Source organism: Mastigoproctus giganteus, chromosome 12, assembly GCF_048544385.1.
Source record: "Mastigoproctus giganteus isolate SK-2022 chromosome 12, ASM4854438v1, whole genome shotgun sequence".
Taxonomy (NCBI): domain Eukaryota; kingdom Metazoa; phylum Arthropoda; class Arachnida; order Uropygi; family Thelyphonidae; genus Mastigoproctus; species Mastigoproctus giganteus.
In genome coordinates this window covers 64,970,715-64,996,408 of record NC_143586.1, presented here as the reverse complement: position 1 = coordinate 64,996,408, position 25,694 = coordinate 64,970,715, and the positions used below count along the sequence as shown (strand labels likewise).

Sequence of the window (25,694 nt, the reverse complement as noted above, 5' to 3'; positions counted from 1 at the left end):
TTTTCCATATAATGCCTCCTTCCTAGCAGCCCGTTGTATCGAGGGGCGGCATGTATTCATATCTGTTTTTGTTTTATGTAACCTAAGATTTGGCAAAAACTGATATTGAATGAATGATTACTTAGAAATTGGCTTTACTGAATGTTAACTGATTGTTCAGCAGTCTTTAGTAGCATTACATCGACCTTGTTCAAAGTTTAGCGTGCGTGAGGTGTTGGCCAATATTATTAGAGCAGCTGTCTATCAGCTGCTTGCGCAAACTGAGCATTAACTTCCCAGTTACAGAATAGGAGATCCCTCGCTGTTGTTTCCACGTTTTCTCCCCCCCCCCCTTATAATGGGGTCAGCCTCAGGTAGCTGTAACGTGATGTTTTCAAAGCACTATCCTCGGAGCACGCACGCCACATTTCTAGTGATTGGAACTTTGAAGAACACTCGGATTTAATATCCTTCAGTATTAGAGAACTGCCCTAAAGAAATTATTGGTTCTGTTTTACAATAAAATGAGTATTGTAACGTGCTAGTTGACGGATAGAAGAATATTCTCAACGTAGTAATTAATGAATTGTGGCGATTCCATCTTTTTATTAAAGCTAATGGTACTAATAGTGTATTACGAAGTGAAGAAAATTTGCATACTGTGATCAAGTTACACGACCACCTCATTACTGAAGATGTATAAAATTGGTTGTGACAAATAACTGGTGTATTTTTTGTTATCTACGATATGGAACCAAATAGACGTAGAATCTACAGTATTATCTGAGTTGGTTGGGAAATAATCCGCGAAAATTTATCTACAAAATGAAAGAAAAGCTCGTAAATGTGACAAAAACGTAAATTTTATTTACATAAATAATCGTATTCGTATTTATAAAAGTATTTCACAGCGTGAGGAGATGTAACATAAAATTTAATATGTTCATATTGTATTTTGTGAAAGGGAAGACAGTGAAGTTCCTTATTCCTCACATTGATTTGCCTCCCTGCAAACGGTACCACGGTTTGTTGGCAAGAGTCTTTACTGACCATGTAGTCGAAAAGCGGATCATTTAAAGTTTACACTAACGGATGCAAATTTAAAAAAATAATAATAAATAAAATAAAGGCAAAAAATTAAAATTAATGGTGGTAGTAGTGAAACTGAAGGTTATTGGCATATAGACTGAAGTGAGCTAATAGGCAGAAGCAAAGGTGGGGGATAAAGCTTTCAGAATTTCAAGGGTTTCTACAGGAATATTACAAAATGTAAACAAACACCTGTAATTGGTTCCAGGTATTTTCTTTTTTGTTTTCCGACCTGACTTCTAATTTTCTGGTTCGGAGGCGTAAATCCATCGTAACAAAGCTAAAAATGAGATAGTCTAGATATAGTGAAGAACGAAAACTGGGGAAGGAGATGTTTTTAAGATCAGAGAAGTTCTGTGTTTGATATGGACTTGTCCTACATGGTCTCCTTGATCATTTTTACTACAGCGTTATCAGCAATGATATACAGTGTGTGTGTGTATATATATATATATATATATATAATTTTTTTTTTTTTTTTTTTGCATGGTTTTACCGTTAGTATTACAAACGGTAAAACGCTCGCGAGCTGCTTTTAAATTAAACAGGTCTTTCCAAAAAAAAAGAAAGAATCATTTTCAATTTAATCAACTTCCTCCTCTAACATAACCAGATGTGTGCTGCTTCCTTTATTGCACTGGTTGAATGAACTTTGTCTAGAGATGCTCTTGTAAGTTGGATGGAAATCTGCAGCAGTTTTATACCATTGGATTACACTCGTAAAGGGCCAAATCCTCGTAATATTCTTGACCCCAAAGCATACACGGACATTCCCCAGGTTTGTATGGTACTTTCTGGCAGATATAGGTGCTCTACTTATTGAGCGATATCGATTTCCAGGACTCTCTCCCTACTCTTTATTAGCTGAAAGCGACGGACCTTAAAAAGCTAGTGCATCAGGCGCAGCACTACTTAAAAATGGGAAGAGAAAGTTGCGCACATTGGGGCTACAAAATAGACCTCGTTACGATGAGGGTGTAGTTCTTGCTGAAGGCAGATGCACGTTCTTAGAGCTCTGAAAGCGCACGCGTTCTTTGGGAAATGAAAACGTGACATGTTGCGTGACGGATACAATCAGCAAGAATACCCATTGCATAAAGAACTTCACCGATCTGTTTGTCACATGTGGACCAGTATCCGCTAACGGGGAGGTACGAATGACGCACTTTAGCTGTTGCGCTGATTATGCGAGCACAAGTCAATACTTATCTCATGCAGAATCCTATTATCTGAAATGGATTAATCCATGTTTGAGGAAATTCACTATAGACTAGACTAGCGAGAATAATTTTTTCAGTTGTAGTTGCCTTGAGCCACTAACTGTCAAAGCATATTTCGTAGAAAAAAAGTAGCGAAATTATCAAAGTACTTCTAAACAAACTTGATCCTGAAAAATATCCACACATCTAAAACGTAGATGTGGTTACTTACAAAAAAATAAAGTAAATTGCGCTTGTCTACCCAATGAAGTAGTTAACATACAGTTATTTAGCTATTTTTATTGTAACCGATGGTAAAATGAATTGTACAAATAAAGCCATTTATCATAGGAATTCTAAAAATAAAAAATAAATGACTTATGCAAGTGTATATATCCAGAACGAGATGATTTACCTACCGGTATACTGCTTTATTATCAGTCTGAGAACAAATTTGCTGATCATATCCGCATAGTTGATCTATAGCAGATTCAAGATGTTAGAGAATTTCTGTAGACAAACCAAGATCATTCACTAGTTATTCCACGATGCCTGTGGGCTACAGTCAACAACAAACGTTTGGTCTAAGAAACTCGCTGTTTACATTAGCAGTTGGTACTACGAATTCTGTGGGTGAAAAGAATACGGAATAAAAGAGAAGAGGTACGTTAATGAATGATCTTCAACCTCCTGTAGAATTTCTCTGCACTATGAACATGCGGCACAACATATGATTGCGATAAGCCTTAACAGAAATTGTACATAGACGCAGGGCTGTACTTATAAACAGATACATTTACTAGGGGCACTAGCTAAATTTAAATCTAAAATACCCACAACTACAATGGGCTCAAACTGATTTTGTTCCTCAGTCCTCTAAAAAGTGTAAGTTCGAGTTTGAGGTTTTGCTTACTCTAGAGAAATTGCTTGTACGGAATTTTTTAAATCTGTTTTTTTTTTTTTTTTTTTTTTTTTGTGGATAAACTGAGTTTTTTTAGGCATCATATAACCCATGATTTACAACCTGTGTGTTGTGGGCAAAGATGAAAAACTGCGAAGTGCAAACGGGTTGCACGAACTGTCCTTTGGAAGCTGCACTAGGTGTGTGGACACAGCACTCCAGTGGCTTTACTGAGAGATTTATAACCATTTTCTCGTAATCCCCCCTTGCTCAGAAATACTCTATATCATCGTCATCATCATCACTTTTGAGGGTTAACATTAGTTGTGAATTTTATTATTTTAAGATTCAAATATAAACTTTAAATAATTGAATAAAATTTATCATCACAAAAAATCTTGCCATTATTTTCATATAAGTTTAAAACAACCTGTGAAAGTTTGAAAACACTTGGGATCACAGTTTGGCATGCCTGCTTTAGGGTCCACAAGCATCCTAAATAAAATAAATTTTCTGTTTATATTCTGGGATTGGCATCAGAAGAATTTTACCGTAATTTGAGATATGTGAATTCAAAAATGCGGCATGTGTTTTCTCATTTCATTTAACTCAATTTGAAGTGTAGTCGTGCTACCAAAATCCGGAAAACTGTGGTGAACGTGATCCTTGCCGGAATTTGGGTTATATTAGAGTTATAAAAAAAAGCCGCGAAAAATACTTAATTTCCATACTGCAACTTGTGGTACTTAGTAGTATGTGTGTGTGATAGAAGTAACGCACAGTGCAGTGGAAATCAAATTAAGTGAAGTTTCACATGATCCCGAATGGCGAATTTGAGAACTAAATTTGCCATTCTCGGGTGGTTTTTGCTGAATTCACCCGTTTCCCTGAAAATTGCCGAAATAAGAGTGGTGCCGGATTTGGGCAGTTCGACTGTATACTCTTTTTCTTGAAACCGCTGACTATGTGGGGGGGGGGGTCTAAGGTCGTCTACAACACCATATTTAAAGAGGATGGCAAAGGCTGTTATCCTCTTTAGGTTTCGACAAAACATTTCAAATGACATGAGGGGAAAAAAAAAAAAAAACTAATAATAAATTAAAAAGTGACAGTGAAATTAAGAGTTACCAGTAATGGGAGTTTTGTTTCCGATTTTCTTGGGTCTAATTTTGGCCTAATTCGATTTCGGAGTTTGTCCATAGAGGCTTTACACGAGAATATGGGCCGAGTAAGTTGTAGGTGGTTGAACGGGGACAGCGGTTAAACAAAAAGTCTTAATGACAGGCAGGAGTGCCTTTACTCCTGTCACATCAGGGATCGGAAGCAAGAACAACTTTAAATTGACTTGGTCACTGGATATGTTTGAAACGCTGTAGCTCTGTGCGGTACTTCGCCGCACTCTTAGTCCTTGTACAGTTTGTTGTTATTATTAGCCATATGGTGCAAGGAAGCCTGAGGCTTATGCTGCACTAGCCAAAAAAAAAATCGAGAGAGTGTGTGATGATATCCAGCTCAGGACCCTGGGTGTGCCAAGCTCATACTCACCAGTGAATTTCGAATATAATTTTGTATACTACCTAAAATTATCATTAGCAAGGCACATGATGCAAGAAAGCAAGCTTGTATAGCATCAGCCAAAAAAAAAAAAAAAAAAAACCCTTATTTCACCCATCCACTCGCTCCAAATGTTTGTCAAGTTCTGCCTTGACTCTGTTTAAGCTATCAACTTCTACAGCGACAGATGGAAGTTTGTTCCAGCAATCAACCACCCGCTGGCTAAAGGCAAACTTCCGCACATCTATCCTACAACCGTCTTTCCCCAATTTGAATTTATGCCCTCTCAGGCGATTATTCTGAGAAGAGGAAGAATCCCATCCGCATTGAGCATGCTCAAACCATTCAGGGCTTTATACACCTTGCAGGTGCCTAGTCTCCAGACACTAATTTGCAAAACTTAAGCCTTTCTTCGTAAGAGCAACCCTTTGTTCCATTCACTAATCTTGTTGCCCTTCTCTGTACTCGTTCCAACAGCTCTACATCCTTCTTAAAATGAGGCCTCCAGACCTGTATACAGTACTCAAGGTGTGGCCTGACCATTGCCTTATACAAGGGAATAATCTCCTTATCCCTGTTAGAAAATTCCTGTATATCATTGACAAGACACCATGAGCTACTCTTGCAGACTGTCTGCACTGCTCAGAAAACTTCATATCTGCCTTCACAATTACCCCCAGGTCCTCTTCACTCTCTACAACTGTCAGAGTGCCAGCACAATTGATACATTACTCTGTGGTTACTGCTTCCCATATGCCCCTCGACGTGGGCACCTGTACGTGGTGAGGGGACCTCCCAGTGACGCTGCTGGACTTCCAGACTAGCATCACTGGGATCCAACGCCGACAGCCCAGGTTCCAGGCTTACATCAATGGAATCCGGCGTGTTTGCCGTGCGCTGCGACCCGTGGAAATTCGGAAAGGGGGATCCTGGTGGTTGAGGGGCCCAGCTTCAATACACCACTTTGGCCCCTGCTTCGACAAGACGGGAGGTTCTGGAAGGCCCGGCTAGGATCAATCGGCTAGTAGGCTCGCCTTCGAGGGTCAACCGTGTCAATGCCATGCCCCTACCCTCACAGTCCGAGGGACAGGATTCAGGCTGGCGGTGGTGCGGGTATAGTGTCTGGGTAGCCCTGGCGTCCCACTCCCTAGCGCATTTATTGCATGCCGGGTAGTGGGCGTCCCTTTGGGCTCCGTGGTGGGTGGGGAGCCTGGGCACTGAACAATTTAAAAAACTCAATGAATCCTGATAAACCTATTTCTTCAGGGGCCCCAACCCGGTCCCTATCTGAAACCATAGACAAAGATTCAGATAGCATTATTGCTAAAAAGAGGCAGCGAATGGAATTACCACCAGGGCCTGTCCCAAGGTTTTTAATTATGCATTCTACCAATGAGACACCGATTGGTAAAATGTCGCCCTTTTTTATTCAAAAAGGGTTAGATGGGTTAGCAGGTTCACCCAAATCAGTTAAAAGGCTTCGTTCTGGAGACCTTTTAATTGAAACTAAAAATGACAGGCAATCAGAACATCTACTCCGAACAATATCAATCGGAGGAATCCCTATAACAGTGACACCACACAGAACACTCAATTCATCGAGAGGTGTCATTTCGGAGTGGGACCTTCTCGACGTAACCGAGGAGGAAATTTGCTCCGAATTAAAACCACAGGGAGTCATTGCCGTCAAGAGAATCACTGCGCGAAGGGATGGAAAAATTGTTAAAACCAGGAGCGTTATCCTGACTTTTAACTCTCCTAAACCTCCTGACGAGATTAAAGCTGGATACATCAACTGTTCAGTGCGTCCATACGTTCCGAACCCTTTACGGTGTTTTAAATGCCAGAAGTATGGACATTCTCAAATGGCCTGCCGTGGAGTCCTTGCATGCGCTCGATGCGGTGCAAAGGACCACGAAACAACAGCATGTTCAGCCGCAAAACCCACCTGTATTAACTGTGAAGGCGAACACCCAGCCTATTCACGAGCATGCCAGAGGTGGAAAGAAGAAAAAGAAATTCAACGGCTGAAGGCAGAGCTAAATATATCATACCAGGAGGGAAGGAAATCGGTCAAACCCCTGAATATCAACAAACCTACCTACGCCCAGAAGGTAGCAGGGAGATGTTCCGTCGGAACTCAGACGGACATGACCATTCCTCCAAAGGAGTCTTTCACTCCCATCGCGCGTTATCTTTTAAGTTCTCAAAAACCTGCGCAGAAGGACCAATCAGCTGCCACTCCTATATCGGTACCTCCTAACGCTCCACAAGTAACAAAGGTAACTATGAAAGAAAAGAATAAAAAAGGGGAAGTCCCCCCTAGTACCCAAGAAAAGATGGATGTCGAGCAGAAGGAGGTACCCGAAGATTCAGTCTTGGAACTCTTTGCGGAGGAAGAAATGGACACGGGACAGCGTCCATTCTTCCCCAAAAAAGATAAACCCAAGACTGATAAAAGTAAGCCCTCAGCACCTCGGAAGCCGCCTGATGGACCCACCAAACCAAAATAATGGCTAAATTCCTACAATGGAATTGTCGTGGATTCCGGCGAAATATTGATGACATCAAGGCCCTCCTGCAAAAGCACGAGCCAGTTTGCTTTTGCTTGCAGGAGACATATCTAAAGGCAAATGACGATCCCACGATGCATAACACCACAATTTTTCGTAAGGATAGAATTGCGGATGGCTCTGCTCATGGAGGAGTGGCTATCCTTATCGGCAATCAGACCCCAGTTTAGTTATTGCCCTTGCTAATTACAACTAGCATGGAAGCTGTTGCAATTCGCCTTACGGTGTGATTTATATTAACAGTCTGCTCTCTTTATTTGCCACCTGGGACTGACATCCCCCAGAAAGACCTTGATGATCTTGTAACGCAGCTGCCTCCCCCTTACTTACTTCTTGGGGATATGAATGGACATAACACCCTGTGGGGTAGTGCTAACATCAACGGAAGGGGACGAGCATAGAGCATATGCTAAATGACAATGACCTTTCCCTTCTAAATACTGGAGCAAACACCTTCTTCCACATGCCTACCCGTACTTTTTCTGCCATTGATCTCTCTATCTGCTCCCCTTCTCTATTCCCTTCACTCACTTGGGAAGTGGAGGAGAATCCATACGGAAGCGATCACTTCCCTGTGATAACCTCGTTACACAGTGGGAGACCATGTCTTCCCTTCAGGTTACCACGGTGGAAGATTGATCAGGCTGACTGGACTGCCTTCCAACATCAGGCAAATTTTGATCTTAGCACAGTCAGTCAAGAGCCTATCAATGATGCAGTTAAGTACATCACAGAAAATACTGTCCAAGCAGCTGCGAATGCTGTTCCAAAAACATCTGCCCGGTTTCCATCATTTCCTAAACCTTGGTGGAATTCACAATGCACAGCAGCAAAAAAGGCTCAAAACAAAGCGTGGGGGATATTCCGCCGATATCCTACCACGACCAACCTTATAGCCTTTAAACGTGCACGAGCCAAAGCACGATATATCCGCCGTCAGAGTCAAAAGGAATCGTGGATCCGTTTTACATCATCTATTAACCAGTCTACCAACTCTAAGGTAGTCTAGGATAAAATCCGGAAAATGAAGGGAAAATATACATCCCACCCTTCTTCAATCCTAGATTATAATGGATGCGCTATTGCAGATCCAACTGCAATAGCCAATTCTCTTGGGGAAACATTCTCTAACATCTCTGCAACATCTTCGTATTCCCCAGAGTTCCTGGTCCTGAAATATAAAATCGAAAAACAGGCACTTAACTTTAAATGTAAGAGCATTTATCCCTACAATGGGGATTTCACTATTCAGGAACTGGAAAGAGCCCTCGCTCTTTCCAAAGCAAGTACCGTTGGACCAGATGGCATCCATTATGAAATGATTAAACATCTTTCACCAAAATCTATGGATTGTCTGCTCCTTCTGTATAACAGAATCTTTACTGAAGGGCAGTTTCCGGACTCCTGGCGAAAGGCAATCGTTCTTGCCTTTCCTAAGCCAGGAAAGGATCCAAAAGTCACCACCAATTATCGTCCTATTGCTCTGACTAGCTGTCTGTGCAAAATCCTGGAGAGAATGGTTAATTCTCGTTTAATATGGTATCTAGAATCAAATGACCTTCTCTCCAACATCCAGTGCGGCTTCCGAAGGAACCGGTCCACTTTGGACCATCTTATTAGATTGGAAGCATCCATCCGGGATGCTTTCCTAAAACGCGAACACTTGGTGTCGGTGTTCTTTGACATGGAAAAAGCGTATGACACAACTTGGAGATTTGGCATTTTAAAAGATTTACATAGCCTAGGCCTTAGAGGGCATCTCCCCTTTTTTATTCAAAACTTTTTAGCCAATCGATCGTTCCAAGTTCGTGTGGGATTCTCACTCTCTCGCTCCTTTAGCCAAGAGGAGGGAGTACCACAAGAATCAGTATTAAGTGTCACGCTTTTTGCCATCAAAATAAATTCCATCACAGAACAACTTCCTCCAACTGTAAACAAGTGCCCTCTATGTTGATGACTTTAGCATTTTTTGTCAGTCGTGCAACATGAGGGTTATTGAAAGACAACTGCAGAAAGCCATTGATAGTCTGAATTCCTGGGCACTTGCTTAATGGCTTCAGGTTCTCGCCGGAGAAGACCGTTTGCGTACACTTTTGTCGCAAGCGTAATCTTCATCCTGAACCTGAATTAAGGCTCGGACAAAATGCTATTCCAGTAGCAGCGAACACAAAATTCTTGGGACTCATATTCTATAAAAAACTGACCTTTTTGGATCATATTCGTCAACTCCGCAAAAAGTGCACAAGAGGCCTTAATATGCTCCGCTCGCTTTCCTCTGTATCTTGGGGTGCAGACCGATGCACCCTTCTACGGCTTTACCGTGCACTTGTGCGATCCAAATTAGATTATGGGTCCCAAGTATATTCTTCAGCCAGAGACAGTGCCCTTCGATGGCTGGACTCTGTCCATCATCAGGCTCTACGTATCGCTACTGGAGCATTTCGAACATCTCCTGTCCAGAGCTTATACGTCGAAGCAAACGAACCACCGTTATCGCTTCGACGTAAGCAGTTGTCTTTAAAGTACGCTTTAAAACTGAAATCCCTGCAGACCATCCTACGTGGCCATTCGTTTTTGAGCCACGATGGGAAAATTTATACAATACCCGTAAGACTGCTAATCGTCCTTTAGGTATTCGTCTCCAAGAGCTACTCAAAGAACTTAATATCAAGGTAGACAAGGTTGCCCAAACACCAAAGCGACCCTTTCCACCCTGGCATGCTCATGTCCCGAAATGTGACTAGTCTCTTAGAAATCGGGGAAAGTCGGACACTCCATCTGTCTACCTGCAGCTTCATTCAGCACACCGAACTGAATATTCCGACTTCGCGCCAGTCTACACAGACGGTTCGAAGTCGGAATCATATGTGGGATCTGCTGCTGTATTTACAGACACCACTACATCGGAGCAGATTCCCTCTGAATGCAGCATATTTACTGTAGAGCTGCACGCTATAGAGTTAGCCTTGGATCACATTAGTGAATGCCAATACCAACGGTTCATTATATATTCCGACTCTCTCAGCATGTTACAGGCTTTAATATCTGTGAGATATAATCCTCATCCAGTTCTGTCTAGTATTCAGCAGAAGATTCACTTCCTCCGTGGACGTGAATATGATATCCGCTTCTGCTGAATTCCCAGCCACATTGGGATTAGGGGAAATGATTTGGCTGACTCCGCAGCCAAATCAGCAATTCCCAATAATAACCGCTGCCTGTCAGTCCCCTATACAGGCAAATAATACACCAAAACATACACTCCCAATGGCAGGATTCGTGGAATAGACAGACTGCGAATAAATTTTATCATATAAAGCCTGTAATTGAACCGTGGCAGTCTAGTCTGCGCAGGAATCGTAAGGAGGAAGTTGTTCTTGCCCGGACCCGCATAGGACATAGTCATTTGACTCATTCATATTTGCTGAGGGCTGATGACCCACCTATGTGTGAGTCCTGTGGCACAATTTTATCTATTAGACACATTTTAGTTGACTGTCCAGATTTTAGCAATATCCGTTTTACCGCTTTTATCCATCTGACTGAGCCGTATACACTCTGTCATTGTCGGATAAAATCTGACTATGTGTCTGCTATTTTTAGCTTTTTGAAAGCAATAAAGGTTTTTAATCATATTTAAAATTTATATGTTATTGTTATTTCTTTTGTTGATTTATCTTTTTAAATATTTGTTATTAAATCTGAATATGGTGGCCTAATTAATTAGGTTTTATTTTTATATATACCTGGTCTTGGCGCATTATAGCCCTAGTTGCTAATGCGCCAATCAAATCCAAAATCAATCAATCAATCAATCAAAGCTTCCCATATGCAGTACTTTACATTTGTCAATATAAAGCTTCAGTTGCTACCTTCAGCACATTTGATCAACATTTCTAGATCCTGTTGCAGCAGTGTACTGTCATTGTTGTCATTAACAACACTGCCAATCTTCGTATCGTCTGCAAACTTGGACATTATGCCTGATATACCATCATCAGTATCATTTATAAATACAGAAAACAACACTGAACCCTGAGGGACTCCACTAATAACATTAGTGGAGTCCACGATGAGCAGTGTCCGTTGGTTACCACTGTCTTCTCCCACTCAACCATCCCTTTATCCATAGCAGCAATTTGCCTCCAATGCCACACTGATCCAATTTGTGCAGCAGTCTTCCATGTGCAACAGTATCAAAGGCTTTTCTAAGATCCAAATATGACATCAAAGTTATTCTTTGCATCCAGTTCCTCTGTGACTACATCATAGTATCCTATCAAATTAGTAAGACAAGACTTCCCCTTAACAAACCCATGCTGTGTCCGAGCTATAACTGAAGTCTTGTCTAGATGATCCTGCAATGCTTCTTTAACCAATGCCTCCATTAATTTCCCTGGAACATAAGTTAAACTAACAGGTCTCTAATTACCTGTGTCTCCCTTTGATCTTCCTTTGTGGATTGGGGTCATATTTGCACATCTCCAGTCCATGGGTACCTCCCCTGAGTCCAGGGAAGCTCTCTTAATTATGGCTAAGGGTTTGCTTACTTCCTTTGCCACCTCCTTTAATGTAACTGGATAGATTCCATCCACCCCAGGTGCCTTTCTTGTGTTTATTTTCAACAATTCCTCCTCCACTTTACTTTCACTTATTACAAGATTATCTAGCTTACTGCCAGAGTTGAATACACCTCTGGCATTCCCCTGCCTGAATAACTCCTCATGTGTGAATGTCGATGCAAAATATTCATTTTGTTTGTTAGGTACCTGAGCAGGATCATCAACAGTTGAACCATCGATATCAAGTGGACCAATCCGATTCATCCCCTTCCTTCTAGAGTTTACATAAGTAAAGAACTCTTTGCTGTTTTTCTTTGCATTCCTTGCCAAAGATTTCTCGTAATCTGCCCTCACCTGCCTAACCTCCTTTGTAACTTGGTTACAGACCAGGTTATATCTATCATAGGCTTCTGTGTAACATGTTAATTTATATGTACGTATCTCTGTCACATGTCTAATTAGTTCATCTGACATGCGTTTAGGCCTAAATCTAGAATAATATTTCTTTGTTGGGATGAAAAGCCTAGTAGCTTCCAAGATTAATTCTTTGAATGCTTACCATTTTGAATTTGCTATTGGTAACATCATTAGTTGGTTCCACCGTATAGAATTTAAATACTGTATCAGACCACCGTAGTCACCTTTACGAAAACAAAACCCCTCCCTTTACCCCTGATATGGTAGTTACCTCTTTGAGTAAATCCCACTTCAGCACACTGTAATCACTGCCACCTAGTGGGTATATGAAGATTCTTGATAAATGATTAATTTAAACTTTGCCTTTTCCTTTAGTTATTGAGGTTCAGTCAGTAAAGTACATGTACAGTGTAATGAATTGTTACTTATGGTTAATACAAAGGGTACTAGGAAAGTTTTGCAATACAGCTTTGTTTATTTAATTTTTTCAAAGTAATTTCCTCTACATTCAATACACCTCTCCATCCTCCGAAACCAATCTTTAAACCAGTTCTGCCAAGTTTCACTAGGGAGTAAAGCACACTCGTTCTCCCAAGCCCGTAGAAGGTCCTCATCACTGGAAAACCGACTCCCTTTTAGCTTCATTTTCACATGCGGGAACAGTGCGAAGTCTGGACTGTAGGGAGGGTGCTCGAGAAGTTTCAGTCCTGTCGTGGTCAAATATTCGGTGCAGGCTTTGGCGCGGTGAGCTGGAGCATTTTCGTGATGGAGGTACCAGGTGTCCATTCTTGACTTTGGCCGCAGGTTCTTCATAGATCCAATGACTTTAGGCAGGCATTGTTCAGTATACCACTTAGCTGTGACTGTCTTCTGTGTGTCCAAAACGACACGTTCCACAATTCCACTCGATTTGAAAAATACAGCTATCATTTTCTTCTTTACAGATCGGGATTTTCTGACAATTACCGGTGTGTCGTCATCATCAAAGACCCAAACTTTGTTTTTAGCCTTGGTCGGCAGATCGTAATAGTACAGCCAAGTCTCGTCGCCTGTCACGATGTTGTTCACATACCGAGATTGTCCATTATCAAACTTTTTTAACATCTCCCGGCACCAAGTCACACGTCCTGTCATCTGCTCTTCAGTCAGTTGATGCGGCACCCAGAGAGAACAAAGTTTCTTCACGTGCAAATGATCTTGCAGAATCGAACGAATTGCTGGTGCATTTAGGCCCAAAGTGTCCTCTATCTGTTGGTAGGTCACTCGCCTGTTTTCGTCAAGCATTTTCCTCACAGCAGTAACGTTTTCCTCCGTAACTGACGTTCGTGGCCTTCCCGGCCTCTCACAATCCTCCAGAGTGAAATTTCCCCTTTGGAATTCTCTATATCACCTGAATATCGTTGTACGATGTGGACAATCATCATCTAGTGCAAGAGTCATTTCTTCTAAGCACTGGTCTATGGTTAAACCACGCACGAAATTATACCGCAAGACTGTCCTTATCTCATTTCGTGACCACGATGCCATCGCAAGCACTTTACACTCTCACTACTAATGAATAACTGAGCCCATCGACTTGGCGCGGCGGCTACTATGCACGTATGAACATGTCTCAACATGCAGCAACAAGCAGCTTCCTGTGATTCATTGTTGCGTCATATTGCAAAACTTTCCTAGTACCCTTTGTAGAGTAACATTCTGATGTATACGGCGAGGTTGGCTCAGGAGACCCAGATATCCAGAAGACTCCAAGCATCTTTTTGCATGCTATAGAGTTAGTGAGGTTAGATAGTATGAATCAGAGCTGTACTACTCAATATGTTCTACGTTGATAATAATATTAGTAAAATAATAAGAGGAGTTTACCTCAATATAGTGCGTGAACACTTCCGTATGATACCCTCCAGAAATTAAAACGGAAAAAACGAAAAAATCGACAACTTACCGGTACATTAGAGTAAAATATAAATAAAATATTCAAAACGATTTTCCTTCCTGAAGCTGACAACGCTTTTCGATCGAATGTCGTGATCACAGGAATGAAAATCTGGAGGGTATCATACGGAAGTGTTCTACGCACTATATTGAGGTAAACTCCTCTTATTATTTTACTAGAGTTAGTGAGGGGATCGCCTTCCCTACGAAACACTTTCTGATGTATTTACTGTGTTATGTGTATTAGAGATAGCATATATCAATGAATTTAGTTTTCACTTTTTTTTTTTTTTTGTGTGTTAAAAATTTAATAATATTATCAAATTAGTTTTTTTTTTCCTTCAATTGACTTGCTAAAAATTTTTTTCGTTTGGTGAATGGTTATTTCCACAAATTTTGCACTTCCCTGTTGCGAATTTTGAATGACTGTTTTCTGAAGAAGAAAAAGAAAGAACTGTCCTGATCTTTTTGAACGCATTTTGGTTGGATTCAAGAAAAACATTTGTTCCAATATAGTTTGCTTCTATTTCTACGGTTCGCCTGCAGAAATATAAAGGAATAAAAATGTAAGCTTTACCCTAATGCCATCTTGGTTTACAGAAAAGAATATCGAATTTCTTTTTGAATGCTATATTCCTTTCACGTCGTGAAGGAAGCTAAACTGTTTGGCAATCGTTTTTCACGCCCTTTTGCCATTTTGTTTGCTTTTCGCCTTTCCTTGTTTTCATTACGGTTTTGTTATGCCAATAAATAAGCATCCCTATTTGAAATTCGTGAAGTGTCTTAAAAATGTTGTGCTGCTTGCGTTTTCATATGACTTTCATCAACCGGTGAAATACCACCACTTTGCTTATTGGAGGCTTGAAGTGGTGAAACCCATGTTTAGTTCTCTAGAGCAAAGTTTCCGGCATCCCTCTCCCCCCATACTTCTCCTTCAACCCATGCACGGTACTAAGTACTAGTACTATAGGTTTTGATACCTTTGGTGTTTGGGGTTTTCATAAAAAAAAAAAAAAAAAAAAAAAATTTATATTCTTAATTTTACAGTTGCCCTGAGCCAAGTTTCTGGGTACCACAGTTTAGACGTTTACAGCTGTTGCAAATTAAAGATGTAATTTTTAACTTTACATGTAATGATAATGTACTCTTTATACGAACACTGACCTCTGCATGACCGTCTTTAAAGACATGCCTTTTCGATATTTTTCCCTTCTCCCAATGGATTCTCATTTTCAAATAAATATAACAAGATTTAGAATGATAAGAGTCGCTGCATATCGAGCACAGTATACCCATAAACATTATGTTAGCCTTCGTCGAAGCTTGCTCTCGTGTCTGATTTATTGGAGTGAATTATGTTAACGGTTTCTACTCCGATTGAGCTATTTCGAATAAGCGTTAAGTATATATGGTGTCTTTGAATTGCATACACGTGATTTTGTGCCATAAATGCTGTTGTAGAGTACTTGAATAATGGAAAATAAACTTTATTGGTCGTACTGCATGTATAATTAGTAGACTTAAGCTTCGATGCGCTTTCTTTTTGTTAGATTATACACAAGTTAGTATCATCAATAGAAGGATTTAAAAATATCTATAGCTTGAATTTTTGAATGTTGTTCAAAATATCTAAAAGCTTGCCTTTCTTTGTTTTTCAAGGTGCCAATTCTAAAAGTAACATTTTCTTTTTTTAAAAAGAAAATACTTCTTACCTGCATGAACCCTTGTAGCAGGTGAGGAAAAACGATCCTGTCCGACTTCGGCGGGTAAATCTTTTTTTTTTTTTTTTAAATTCCATTAGACAGCTTCGTTATATATAGCAAATTCAAAGTAAATTACGTGTTTCATACCATTTGATGTTTAGAGCGGACGGGTTCGCGATCACTTTGTCGTTTATAAAGAGATAAGGGAGTCATGTTTAAAATATGTCGACGGACATGACTTTTTTTAATTTAAAAAAATTATATATATTTAGGATATTACTCAAAAAAATTGGATTTACTACTTACGAAAGTGTTAATGAAAAGGGAAATTGTCCAGGACTTAGATAAATTTTCATTTTAGAGAAATTTTCATTAAAATGGTTTTGTTTAATGTTAGATTGCTCTCTTTTAATGTACCTCTATGCCTATTTCATTTGTTTATTATATATACACATATAATTGTCCTTGAATTTAATATTAATTTTTTTTTTTTTTAAGCAGTGCCGTGTTCACTGTTTGTGATGACGGATAACGTGGAAGCTACTAAAAGTTTCATACCTATTAAGAAATATTGTTCAAGGTTTAGGCCTAAATGAACTAATGAGACTCCTAACAGAGAAGAAAAATGCATGGATGCATATAAATTATCAAGCGACTCAGAAGCCTATGGCAGATATAAGTTAATCAGTATTCAGGTTACAACGGAGGTTCGGCAGGCGAAGGCAGATTAAGAGAAATCCTTGGCAAAAGATGCTAAGAAAAACAGCAAGGATTTCTTTACTTATATAAACTCTAAAAGGAAGGGGATGAATCTGATTGGTCCACTTGACATCGATGGTTCGACTGTTGATGATCCTGCTCAGATAGCAAACAAACTGAATGAGTATTTTGCATCTACATTCACACGTGAGGAATTATTAAGGTTTGAAAATGGCAGAAGATTATCAAATTGTAGCAAGATACTTAATGATTTTGTAATAACTGAGAGCAAAGTGGAAGAGAAATTGTTGAAGTTGAACGTAAGAAAAGCACCTGGGGTGGATGGGATCTATCCAGTTATATTAAAGGAGGCGGCAAAGCAACACAGGGGAGGTTCCCACGGACTGGAGATGTGCAAATGTATCCCCAATTCACAAAGGGGGATCGAAGGGTGACACAAGCAATTACAGACCAGTTAGTTTAACTTCTGTTCCGGGTAAAATAATGGAGTCACTGGTTAAAGATGCATTGCAGGATCATCTAGACAAGACTGCAGCAATAATTCAAACACAGCATGGGTTTGTTAAGGGAAAGTCTTGTCTGACAAATTTGATAGGATATTATGATGTGGTTACAAAGGAACTGGATGCAAAAAATAATTTTGATATCATATATTTGGATTTCAGGAAAACTTTTGACACTGTTGCGCATGGAAGACTATTGTGCAAATTGGAGCAGAATGGTATTAAGGGTAAGTTGCTACAATGGATAAAAGGATGGTTAAGTGCGAGAAGACAGAGGGTGGTAATCAATGGGTGCTGCTCTTCTTGGACTAATGTTGTTAGTGGAGTCCCACAGGGTTTGGTGTTAGGTCCACTGTTGTTTTGTAAATTTATCAATGATATTGATGAAGGTATATCAGGCTTAGTGTCGAAGTTTGCAGATGATACAAAGGTTGGCAGGGTTGTTAATGACAGTAATGGCAGTGTGCTACTGCAACAGGATCTAGATAATTTGGCAGATGGGCTAAGAAGTGGCAACTGAAGTTTAACCTTGACAAATGCAAAGTACTGCATATGGGTAGAAGTAACCCCAGAGAAATGTACCAACTGTGTGGTACTACACTTAAGGTGGTAGAAAATGAAAAAGACCTGGGAGTAATTGTGCAGGCAGATATGAAGTTTTCTGAGCAGTGCAGACAGGCTGCCAGGGCTGGTCATGGGGTTTTGTCAATGATATATAGGAATTTTGCTAGCAGGGAAAAGGAGGTGATTATCCCTCTGTATAAGCAAATGGTCAGGCTACGTCTTGAGTACTGCGTACAGGTCTGGAGGCCTCATTTTAGGAAGGATGTAGATTTACTTGAGCGTGTACAGAGAAGGGCAACAAGATTGGTGAGGGGAATGAAGGGATCCTCTTACCAAGAGAGGCTTAAGTTCTGCAAATTGCAGTGGCTGGAGACTAGGCACCTGCGCGGTGATCTGATTGAGGTATATAATGCCTTGAATGGGTTGAGCACACTGAATTCTGATGGGATCCTTCCACTTGTTCAGATTACGAACCTAAGGGGGCATAAATTCAAATTAAGAAAAGACAGTTGTAGTTGAAAAACAGAAGATTAGTCTACATAGAGCAGTATCCATTTATTATCACTCTCTGCCATCTCCCACTCAACCATCCCTTTATCCATTGCAGTAACTTGCCCTGAATGCCATACCGCTCCAATTTGTACAGCAGTCTGCCCTGTGCAACAGTATCAAAAGCTTTCCTGAAATCCAATTATACGAAATTAAAATTATTTTTAGCATCCATTTCCTTTGTGACCACATCGTAGTATCCAATCAAATTGGTCAGACAATACTTCCCCTTAACAAACCCATGCTGTCTGAATTATTGCTGAAGTCTTGTCTAGTTGATCATGCAATCATCTTTAACCAGTGACTCAGTTATTTTACCAGGAACAGAAGTTAAACTAAATGGACCATAATTATTCGAGTCACTCTTATATTCTCCCTTTGTGAATGGGGGATATTGCACATCTCCAGTCTGTGGGAACTCCCCCGAAGTCCAAGGATGCTCTCATAAGAAGGGCTAAGGGTTTGCTTAGTTTTCTGAAATCCTGAAAGCTTTCCTGAAATCCAATTATGAATATCAAAATTATTTTTGGCATCCAGTTCCTTTGTGACCACATCGTAGTATCCAATCATAGTCAAACAAGACTTCCCCTTAACAAACCCATGCTCTGTCTGAACTATTGGTGCTGTCTTGTCTAGGCGATCTTGTATCATATCTTTAAACAGTGACTCCATTTTCCCTGGAACAGAAGTTAAACTAACAGGTCTATAATTATGTCACCCTTTGAACCCCCCTTTGTGAATTGGAGATACATTTGCACATCTCCAGTCCATGTGGATCTTCCCTGACTCTAATTATGCTCTTATAATTATGGCTAAGGGTTTGCTTACTTCCCTTGCTGCCTCCATTATAACTGGATAGTTTCCATCTGCCCCAGGTGCCTTTTTTTATGTTTAATTTCAACAATTTCTCCTCCACTTTGCTCTCAGTTATCACAAAATCACTTAGCTTCCTGTTAGAGTTTGATAAACTTCTGACATTTCCCTCCTTGAAGAACTCCATGTGTGAATGTAGATGCAGAATACTCATTCAGTTTATCAGCTATTTGAGCAGGATCATCAAAAGTCGAACCATCTATGTTAAGTGGACCAATCTGATTCATCCCCTTCCTTCTAGAATTTACATAAGTAAAGAACTCTTTGCTGTTTTTCTTTGCATCTTTTGCCAAAGATTTCTCGTAATCTGCCTTCGCATGCCTAACCTCCTTTGTGACTTGATTACAGACTAGATTATATCTGTCATAGGATGGTCTTGGCGCATTATAGCCTTAGTAGCTAATGCGCCAATAAAATCAAAACAAACAAACAAATCTGTCATAGGCTTCTGTGTTGCCTGATAATTTATATGCATCCCATGCATTTTTCTTCTCTGCCACGAGCCTCATTGGGCTCCTCCGTAGCCAGGTGAGAAGGAGCAGCAGTGCTCGAACCCCAGTTCAAGCACTGCTGATTAGACTGGGGTTCGAGCCCGTCACCACCAAATACGGAGGATGCGGAAAGGTCAGGGAATGACCACCGCATATCCCGGAGCAATATGGCCTTAGTTGCTAATGCTCCTAAAAACTAAATAATAACAACAACAACGAGCCTCATTAATTCATCTGATATCCATTTAGGCCTGAACCTTTAATAGTATTTCTTAGTTGGTATGTGTGTATGTTGGAATAGATATCTCCAAGATTAAGTCTCTGACAGCTTCCCATTTAGAATTCACCATTGGTAACATCAGTTGATCCTGTTCTATAGAATTTAAAATCTCTGAGACCTCTGTAGCCACCTTTATGAAAACAAAAACCCTTCCCTTTACCCTTGATCATAGTTACATCTTTAAGTAATACACTGTGATCACTGTCACCTAGTGCTTCCTTAATTTGCAAATTCCTAATGAATTGCATCATCACTGCTGAAAATCAGATAAAGGGTATTACTCCCTCTGGTTGCCCCTCGAACATGTTGGTGTAGAAAAGAATCCTCCAATAAATCCACAAAAGTCTTGGGAACATGCTAGTGACCAACTCAAGTTCTAGTCAATATCTGGGAAGTTAAAATCCTCCATTACAAGACATTCTGTTTTACTGGCCCATTCTATTTCTCTACACAACTGTTCATTGTTCTCATCAGCATCATTAGGCCTATGATGTACTCTCGTTTTCCCCCTTTCCCAGTGTTTGTCACACCAAACAGACACAACATTGCACTGTTCACCGGTGTCAAATGGATGCACTTCCTTAGATTTTGTTTCTTAATTAACAGCATAATCCTTCCTACCCTGTCTGTCCTTTCTTTACACATTGTACTCCTCAAATTCCATTTCTGCACTGCTTATATCTGTGTGACACCATGTCTCTGATACCCAACAATATCTGCCTTTGATGTCTTGATCAGCACTTCAAATTCATCAATTTTATTTACTATGCTTCTAACATTAGTATACATGCACTTGTTCTTACTCTTAGTTACCCTAACACAGCCAATGCATTTACTTGTTCTATGTTGACTCCCAGCAGCTCTTGAAATCCCCAGCAACTTGCTCTCTAGGCTGCTGCTCATTACAATAGCAGTGCAAGAATCACTTTCGCTTCTGCCTGCGGTTACCGTTAATCTTTGTCTGTGAATTCCCCCCCAAACTAGCAGTTTTCCAACCCACTTAGCACTGCCTCGATAGCATCAGTGTTCTGAAGTGATTGTAATAAGTTGCATCCACTGTATTTTCTGAATTGTGTTCAAGTAAAAAATTAAAATTGTGTTCAACCATTAAATCCACTTCCAACATTTTTAATTAAGAATTAGCTGTTTTCTTTCACTTTACAATGTTTTCTTCATCCAACTAAAGATTCACTCAGTCATGGAGTTAATTTGGAATTAATTTAACAAATGATATTACCAGTGATGTCAGTTGATGTGTTTAACAAAGTGGGATGCATGATTTGTATTTTTCACAAATATTGGTGTTAAAATCAATAATAAATAAATAAAATCACTAAATACATTTACTATAAAAGTAAAAATATAATGGTGGCAACCATTATATTTTTACTGCCAAACTCGCATCCTGTTGTTAACCAAGCACAGTATTTTAACTACTTGGGTGCCGTAGCAGAGTGGTCAAGCATGAGGTTATATTTGTACATGTGCTTTGAGTGACTGGGGTTTCAAGCCTGTGACTGTTGAATATGGTGATGTCTTATTTTCTCGCTCTTGTATATTCCTCTGACCATATGGTTGTCCCGGAGTATCAACGGAAAATTTATTTATTTTTACTTTTATATTTCTCTTGTCACATAGCTTTCTTGGAGTATACATTGCTTTTCTTTTTTTTTTTTTTTTTTAAGTTGGGCTGGGTTTTTGGGATCAGGAGGGTGGGCAAGAATATAGCCACCAGAAGTGGCTACATATAAAATGATAATTTAGAATTAATACATTAATAAATTGATTAATACAGATGCTTGGATAAGTAAATCTACAGGAATTGAGAAGATACGTAAAAATGTTTTTTTTTTCTATAATTATCCAAGATTTGCTTATTAAATAAACTTGGTTAAATAAAGTTGGTAACCCAGGTGCTTGGATAAATAAATAATTGATACGATTCCATATTCCATCTAAGTTTGCATAGATTACTTCCAAGAACTGATGTACGGTGTGGTAAGTGTCACTCAGCGTGTTAGCTGAACAGATATATTCATCCATTCACCCAGGATACAATCAATAGCCAAATTGTCCATATGGAAGTGGGATAGAAATACACAGGCTGTTATTGTTCATTTTCTTATAGTATTGATCTGATGTCTGGTTGTTTTTCACTGTCTTAACCCTGTATATGGATAGTGTTTGTTTAATATAATTTAATTATTCTGGAGGGCTTCTTTTAAAGTTCTCTAGCTGCTGATATCCTGTTAATTTTTTGAATTAACTCAGTTTTAATTTTTTATAATAAATTTTTTAGACTTTTGTTTTTTTTTTTAAATCACATTTACCAGTTATTAACATTTTTATTTTTAATATTTCATTACAGGTCATAAAGAAATGGCAATTGAATTGTATAGGAAAGGGATAGATGAACTTGAAAAGGGTATTGCCGTTGACTGTACTACAGCAAAGGGTAATTGTCAGAATAACTTAAGTTCTATCATACAGAATGCTTAACTGGTTAATTAATGTCTTTTTTTTTATGTTCTTATATTGCATACCTCTTGTCCCCCCCCCTCTCTCTCTGAGTAGCCCCTCAAAGGTCGACATTCATGTTGGGATAACCAACTGCTGGGTTACTAAGTGTGCTCAGTCTGTTCATCTGCCTGTTAAAGTAATGCCTCAGGAAAAAATAATTTTATCAGGCTTCATACAATGTATAATATATGTACTACTTTAATTTATTACTAATTTGAAATACTCTATTGCACTTAATAAGCATGTACAGTTAGTTCCTGAGTTACGTAACTTCGGACTTGCATACGATTTTTTTGGTAAAATCGTAAAGATATTTTCTGTATAATTTTTAAGAGTGAGGTCAAATGAAGGAACAGTTAGTATAAGTTTTATTTTTGTTCCCATCCAAACCATGTTGGATAATAACCTGCAGCATAACTAGAATCTAGGTAAATAACTAGAGTTAACATTTCATTTTCTGCTTTTAAAAATTCAGAAGAAATATTTGACAAGTTTGAGACAGGTGAACTATGTCGAAACACTTCGTTCAAGCCCTATGGACTGTCCCATCGGCTATTTCTTAGGAGAATCATACTCTAGCCCTTCATCTCTACATCCTTTCTTTCCAGATTGTAGAGCCAGTTCAGTTTTGTTTGAGAGCGAAGTGGGAGCTTTTGTTTGCATTTTGTATGTAATATTTGTTACATATCAGGTTATTGTGGTGAAGTTGAAATTCACGTTGTCCAATCATTTTCAACGACTTAGTGTCAAACTATCATCATGTAGTGCGTGCTTCATTTGCAAGTTATAAGGTGTGACAACATCTCTTGTAACTTAACCCTGTGAAGTTCTTTAATGAAAATTTCATTTTGACTGTTATCATGGTTGCTGCCTAAAAGAATAAGTGAAAGCTGTACCACTTCACTGCTGTCACCAGATAAAGCTTTTAATTGTTATGGTATATAACTATTTTCTTCATTCTTCTGAGGATATGTGGTTTTTGTAATTTTGCCATATCAGGGATATAGTAGCAATATTTTATTAGTCATTCTTGAGTTACATAAACTGTACTTGCATATGAAGTCCTGGAACATATCTCTTGCATATGTCGGGTACAGACTGTATTAGATAGGGCAACCAATCGCTCTACTCATTTCCAGAAAGTTGACTCGCTGTAGAAGAGCAGCTTTCTTGATTTTATATATTAGATGAATTCTTGAAAAGTGACTTATAAATTAAAAATCTTTAAATTAAGTGCTAATGTTTTCCATAAGAAATAAAAGGGATGATGTGCACGCAGTGGCCAAACCCATTGTAAGTTTGAATTCCTAGGTGATAGACAGTTATACATATTTATTCATGCAAAATTTGTTGCATAGAACCAAAAATTTTTAAATGAACTTATAATTTCATTCGCTGCTATGGGTTTTTTTTTTTTTTTTGTTGGATTTTATGGTTAAGTTTTTTTCAATACTGTCTTTCATTGTTGTTGTTTTTTTTTTTTTTTTTTTTATTTCATGTTTTCTTTTAGACTGCTTTTGTTTTGTTAAAGCTAAGCAAAGACTATGCCAATAAAACAGTTTATATATTGTGTTTATTGTTGCAATATAGAAAAATAAGATTACTTAATTAATATTAAGTTACAATTAAGAAAAATAATCTATAAAAACATTAATATTAGTTGCAATATAAAATTATTTAATTTCTGAGAGAGGTAATGAGGACACCACCCCAGATGTAGGAACAGTATTCCATAGTAGTATTAGTAATGCCAAATGATTCAAGAAAGCAAGCCTATCAAGTGTCAGCAAAAAAAAAAAAAAAAAAAAAATTAAAAATAACACGCTTCACCTATCCATACTCCAAGAATTAGTCTAGTTCTTCCATGAATTTATTCAAACCACCCTCTTCCACAACAACAGATGGAAATTTGTTCCAACAATTAACCACCTGCTAGCTGAAGGCAAACTTTCACATCTATCCTACAACCATCCTTCCTCAACTTAAATTTATGCATGCTCATGTATGTAGTCTCAGCAAAGGAAGAATGCCATCAACATTTAACTTACCAATCCATTCAAGACCTTGAAAACCTCAAATCAATCTTCCCATTGATGCCTAGTCTCCAAATGGTACAGTTTGCAGCACTGAAAATCTTTCTTGATGAGAGAAACCTTTTGTTCCCTTCACCAATCTGGTTGTCCCTCTCAGCACCCATTCCAGCAAATCTACATCCTTCCCAGAGTGAGGCCTACAGATCTGTATACAGCATTCAAGATGCATCGTAACCATGGTCTTGTACAAAAGGATAATCACCACCTTATCCTTGCTAGCAAAGTTTCTGTATATCACTGACAAAACCCAGTGAGCTGTCTTAGCAGGTTGTCTGTACTGCTCAGAGAACTTCATATTTGACTGCACAATTACCCCTAGGTTTTTTTTTATTTTCCACTACCCTGAGTGTAGCATCACACAGTTGGTATGTTAATCTGGGATTACTGCTATCCATATACAGTTCCTTGCATTTGTCAATGTTAAATTTCAAATGCCATTTCTCAGCCCATCAACCTAATTTTCCTAGATCTTGTTGCAGTAGGTCACCCTGATTACTGTCATTAACAACCCTTCTAACCTTTGTATCATCTGCAAACTTAGACATGAAGCCTGATATAGCTTCATCAGTATCATTAATAAATACTGAAGACAACAATGGGCCCAGCACTGAACCCTGGAGGACATTAGTCTACAAAGAACAGTGCCTGCTGATCAGCACTTTGTCTTCTCCCACTCAACCATCCCCCGAAATCCAAGTATGTGATATCAGAATTATTGTTTGCATCCAGTTCCTTGGTCACTGCATCACAGTATCCAATCAGATTGGTCAGACAAGACCACTCCTTAACAAATTCATGCTGTGATAGCAGTATAATTGTAATCCTGTCTATATGGTACAGCATTACTTCTTTAACTAACAATTTTTTTTTATTTTATTTTTCACTTTTTACTATGTTCCCAGGAACAGACATGAAGCTAACAATTCTCTTAATTACTTATGTCACCTTTTTATCCTCCTTTGTGAATTGGGGTATATACAGACCTCCCCTGTATCCAGGGATTCTCTCATTTATGGCTAAGGGTTTGCTTTCCTCCTTTGCTGTCTCCCTTAATATAATTGGATAGAATCCAATCCATCCATCCCAGACACCTTTTTTATGTTTAGCTTCAACAGTTTCTCTTCCACTTTCCTTTCAATTATCACAATCATTTAGCTCCCCCTTTAGTGGTTGATAAACGTCTGGCATC

At 39.0% G+C, this 25,694-nt stretch overlaps 1 protein-coding gene across 1 annotated transcript in view; it reads left to right on the top strand.

The window, feature by feature from the left end:
• Window positions 1-25,694, top strand: part of spas (spastin) — a 280,837-nt gene that overhangs the window by 106,832 nt on the left and 148,311 nt on the right. Inside the window, exon 2 of the mRNA XM_090386532.1 lies at window positions 22,261-22,347. Coding sequence (XP_090242658.1) covers window positions 22,261-22,347 — 87 coding nt within the window. The remainder of the gene's footprint in view (window positions 1-22,260; window positions 22,348-25,694) is intronic.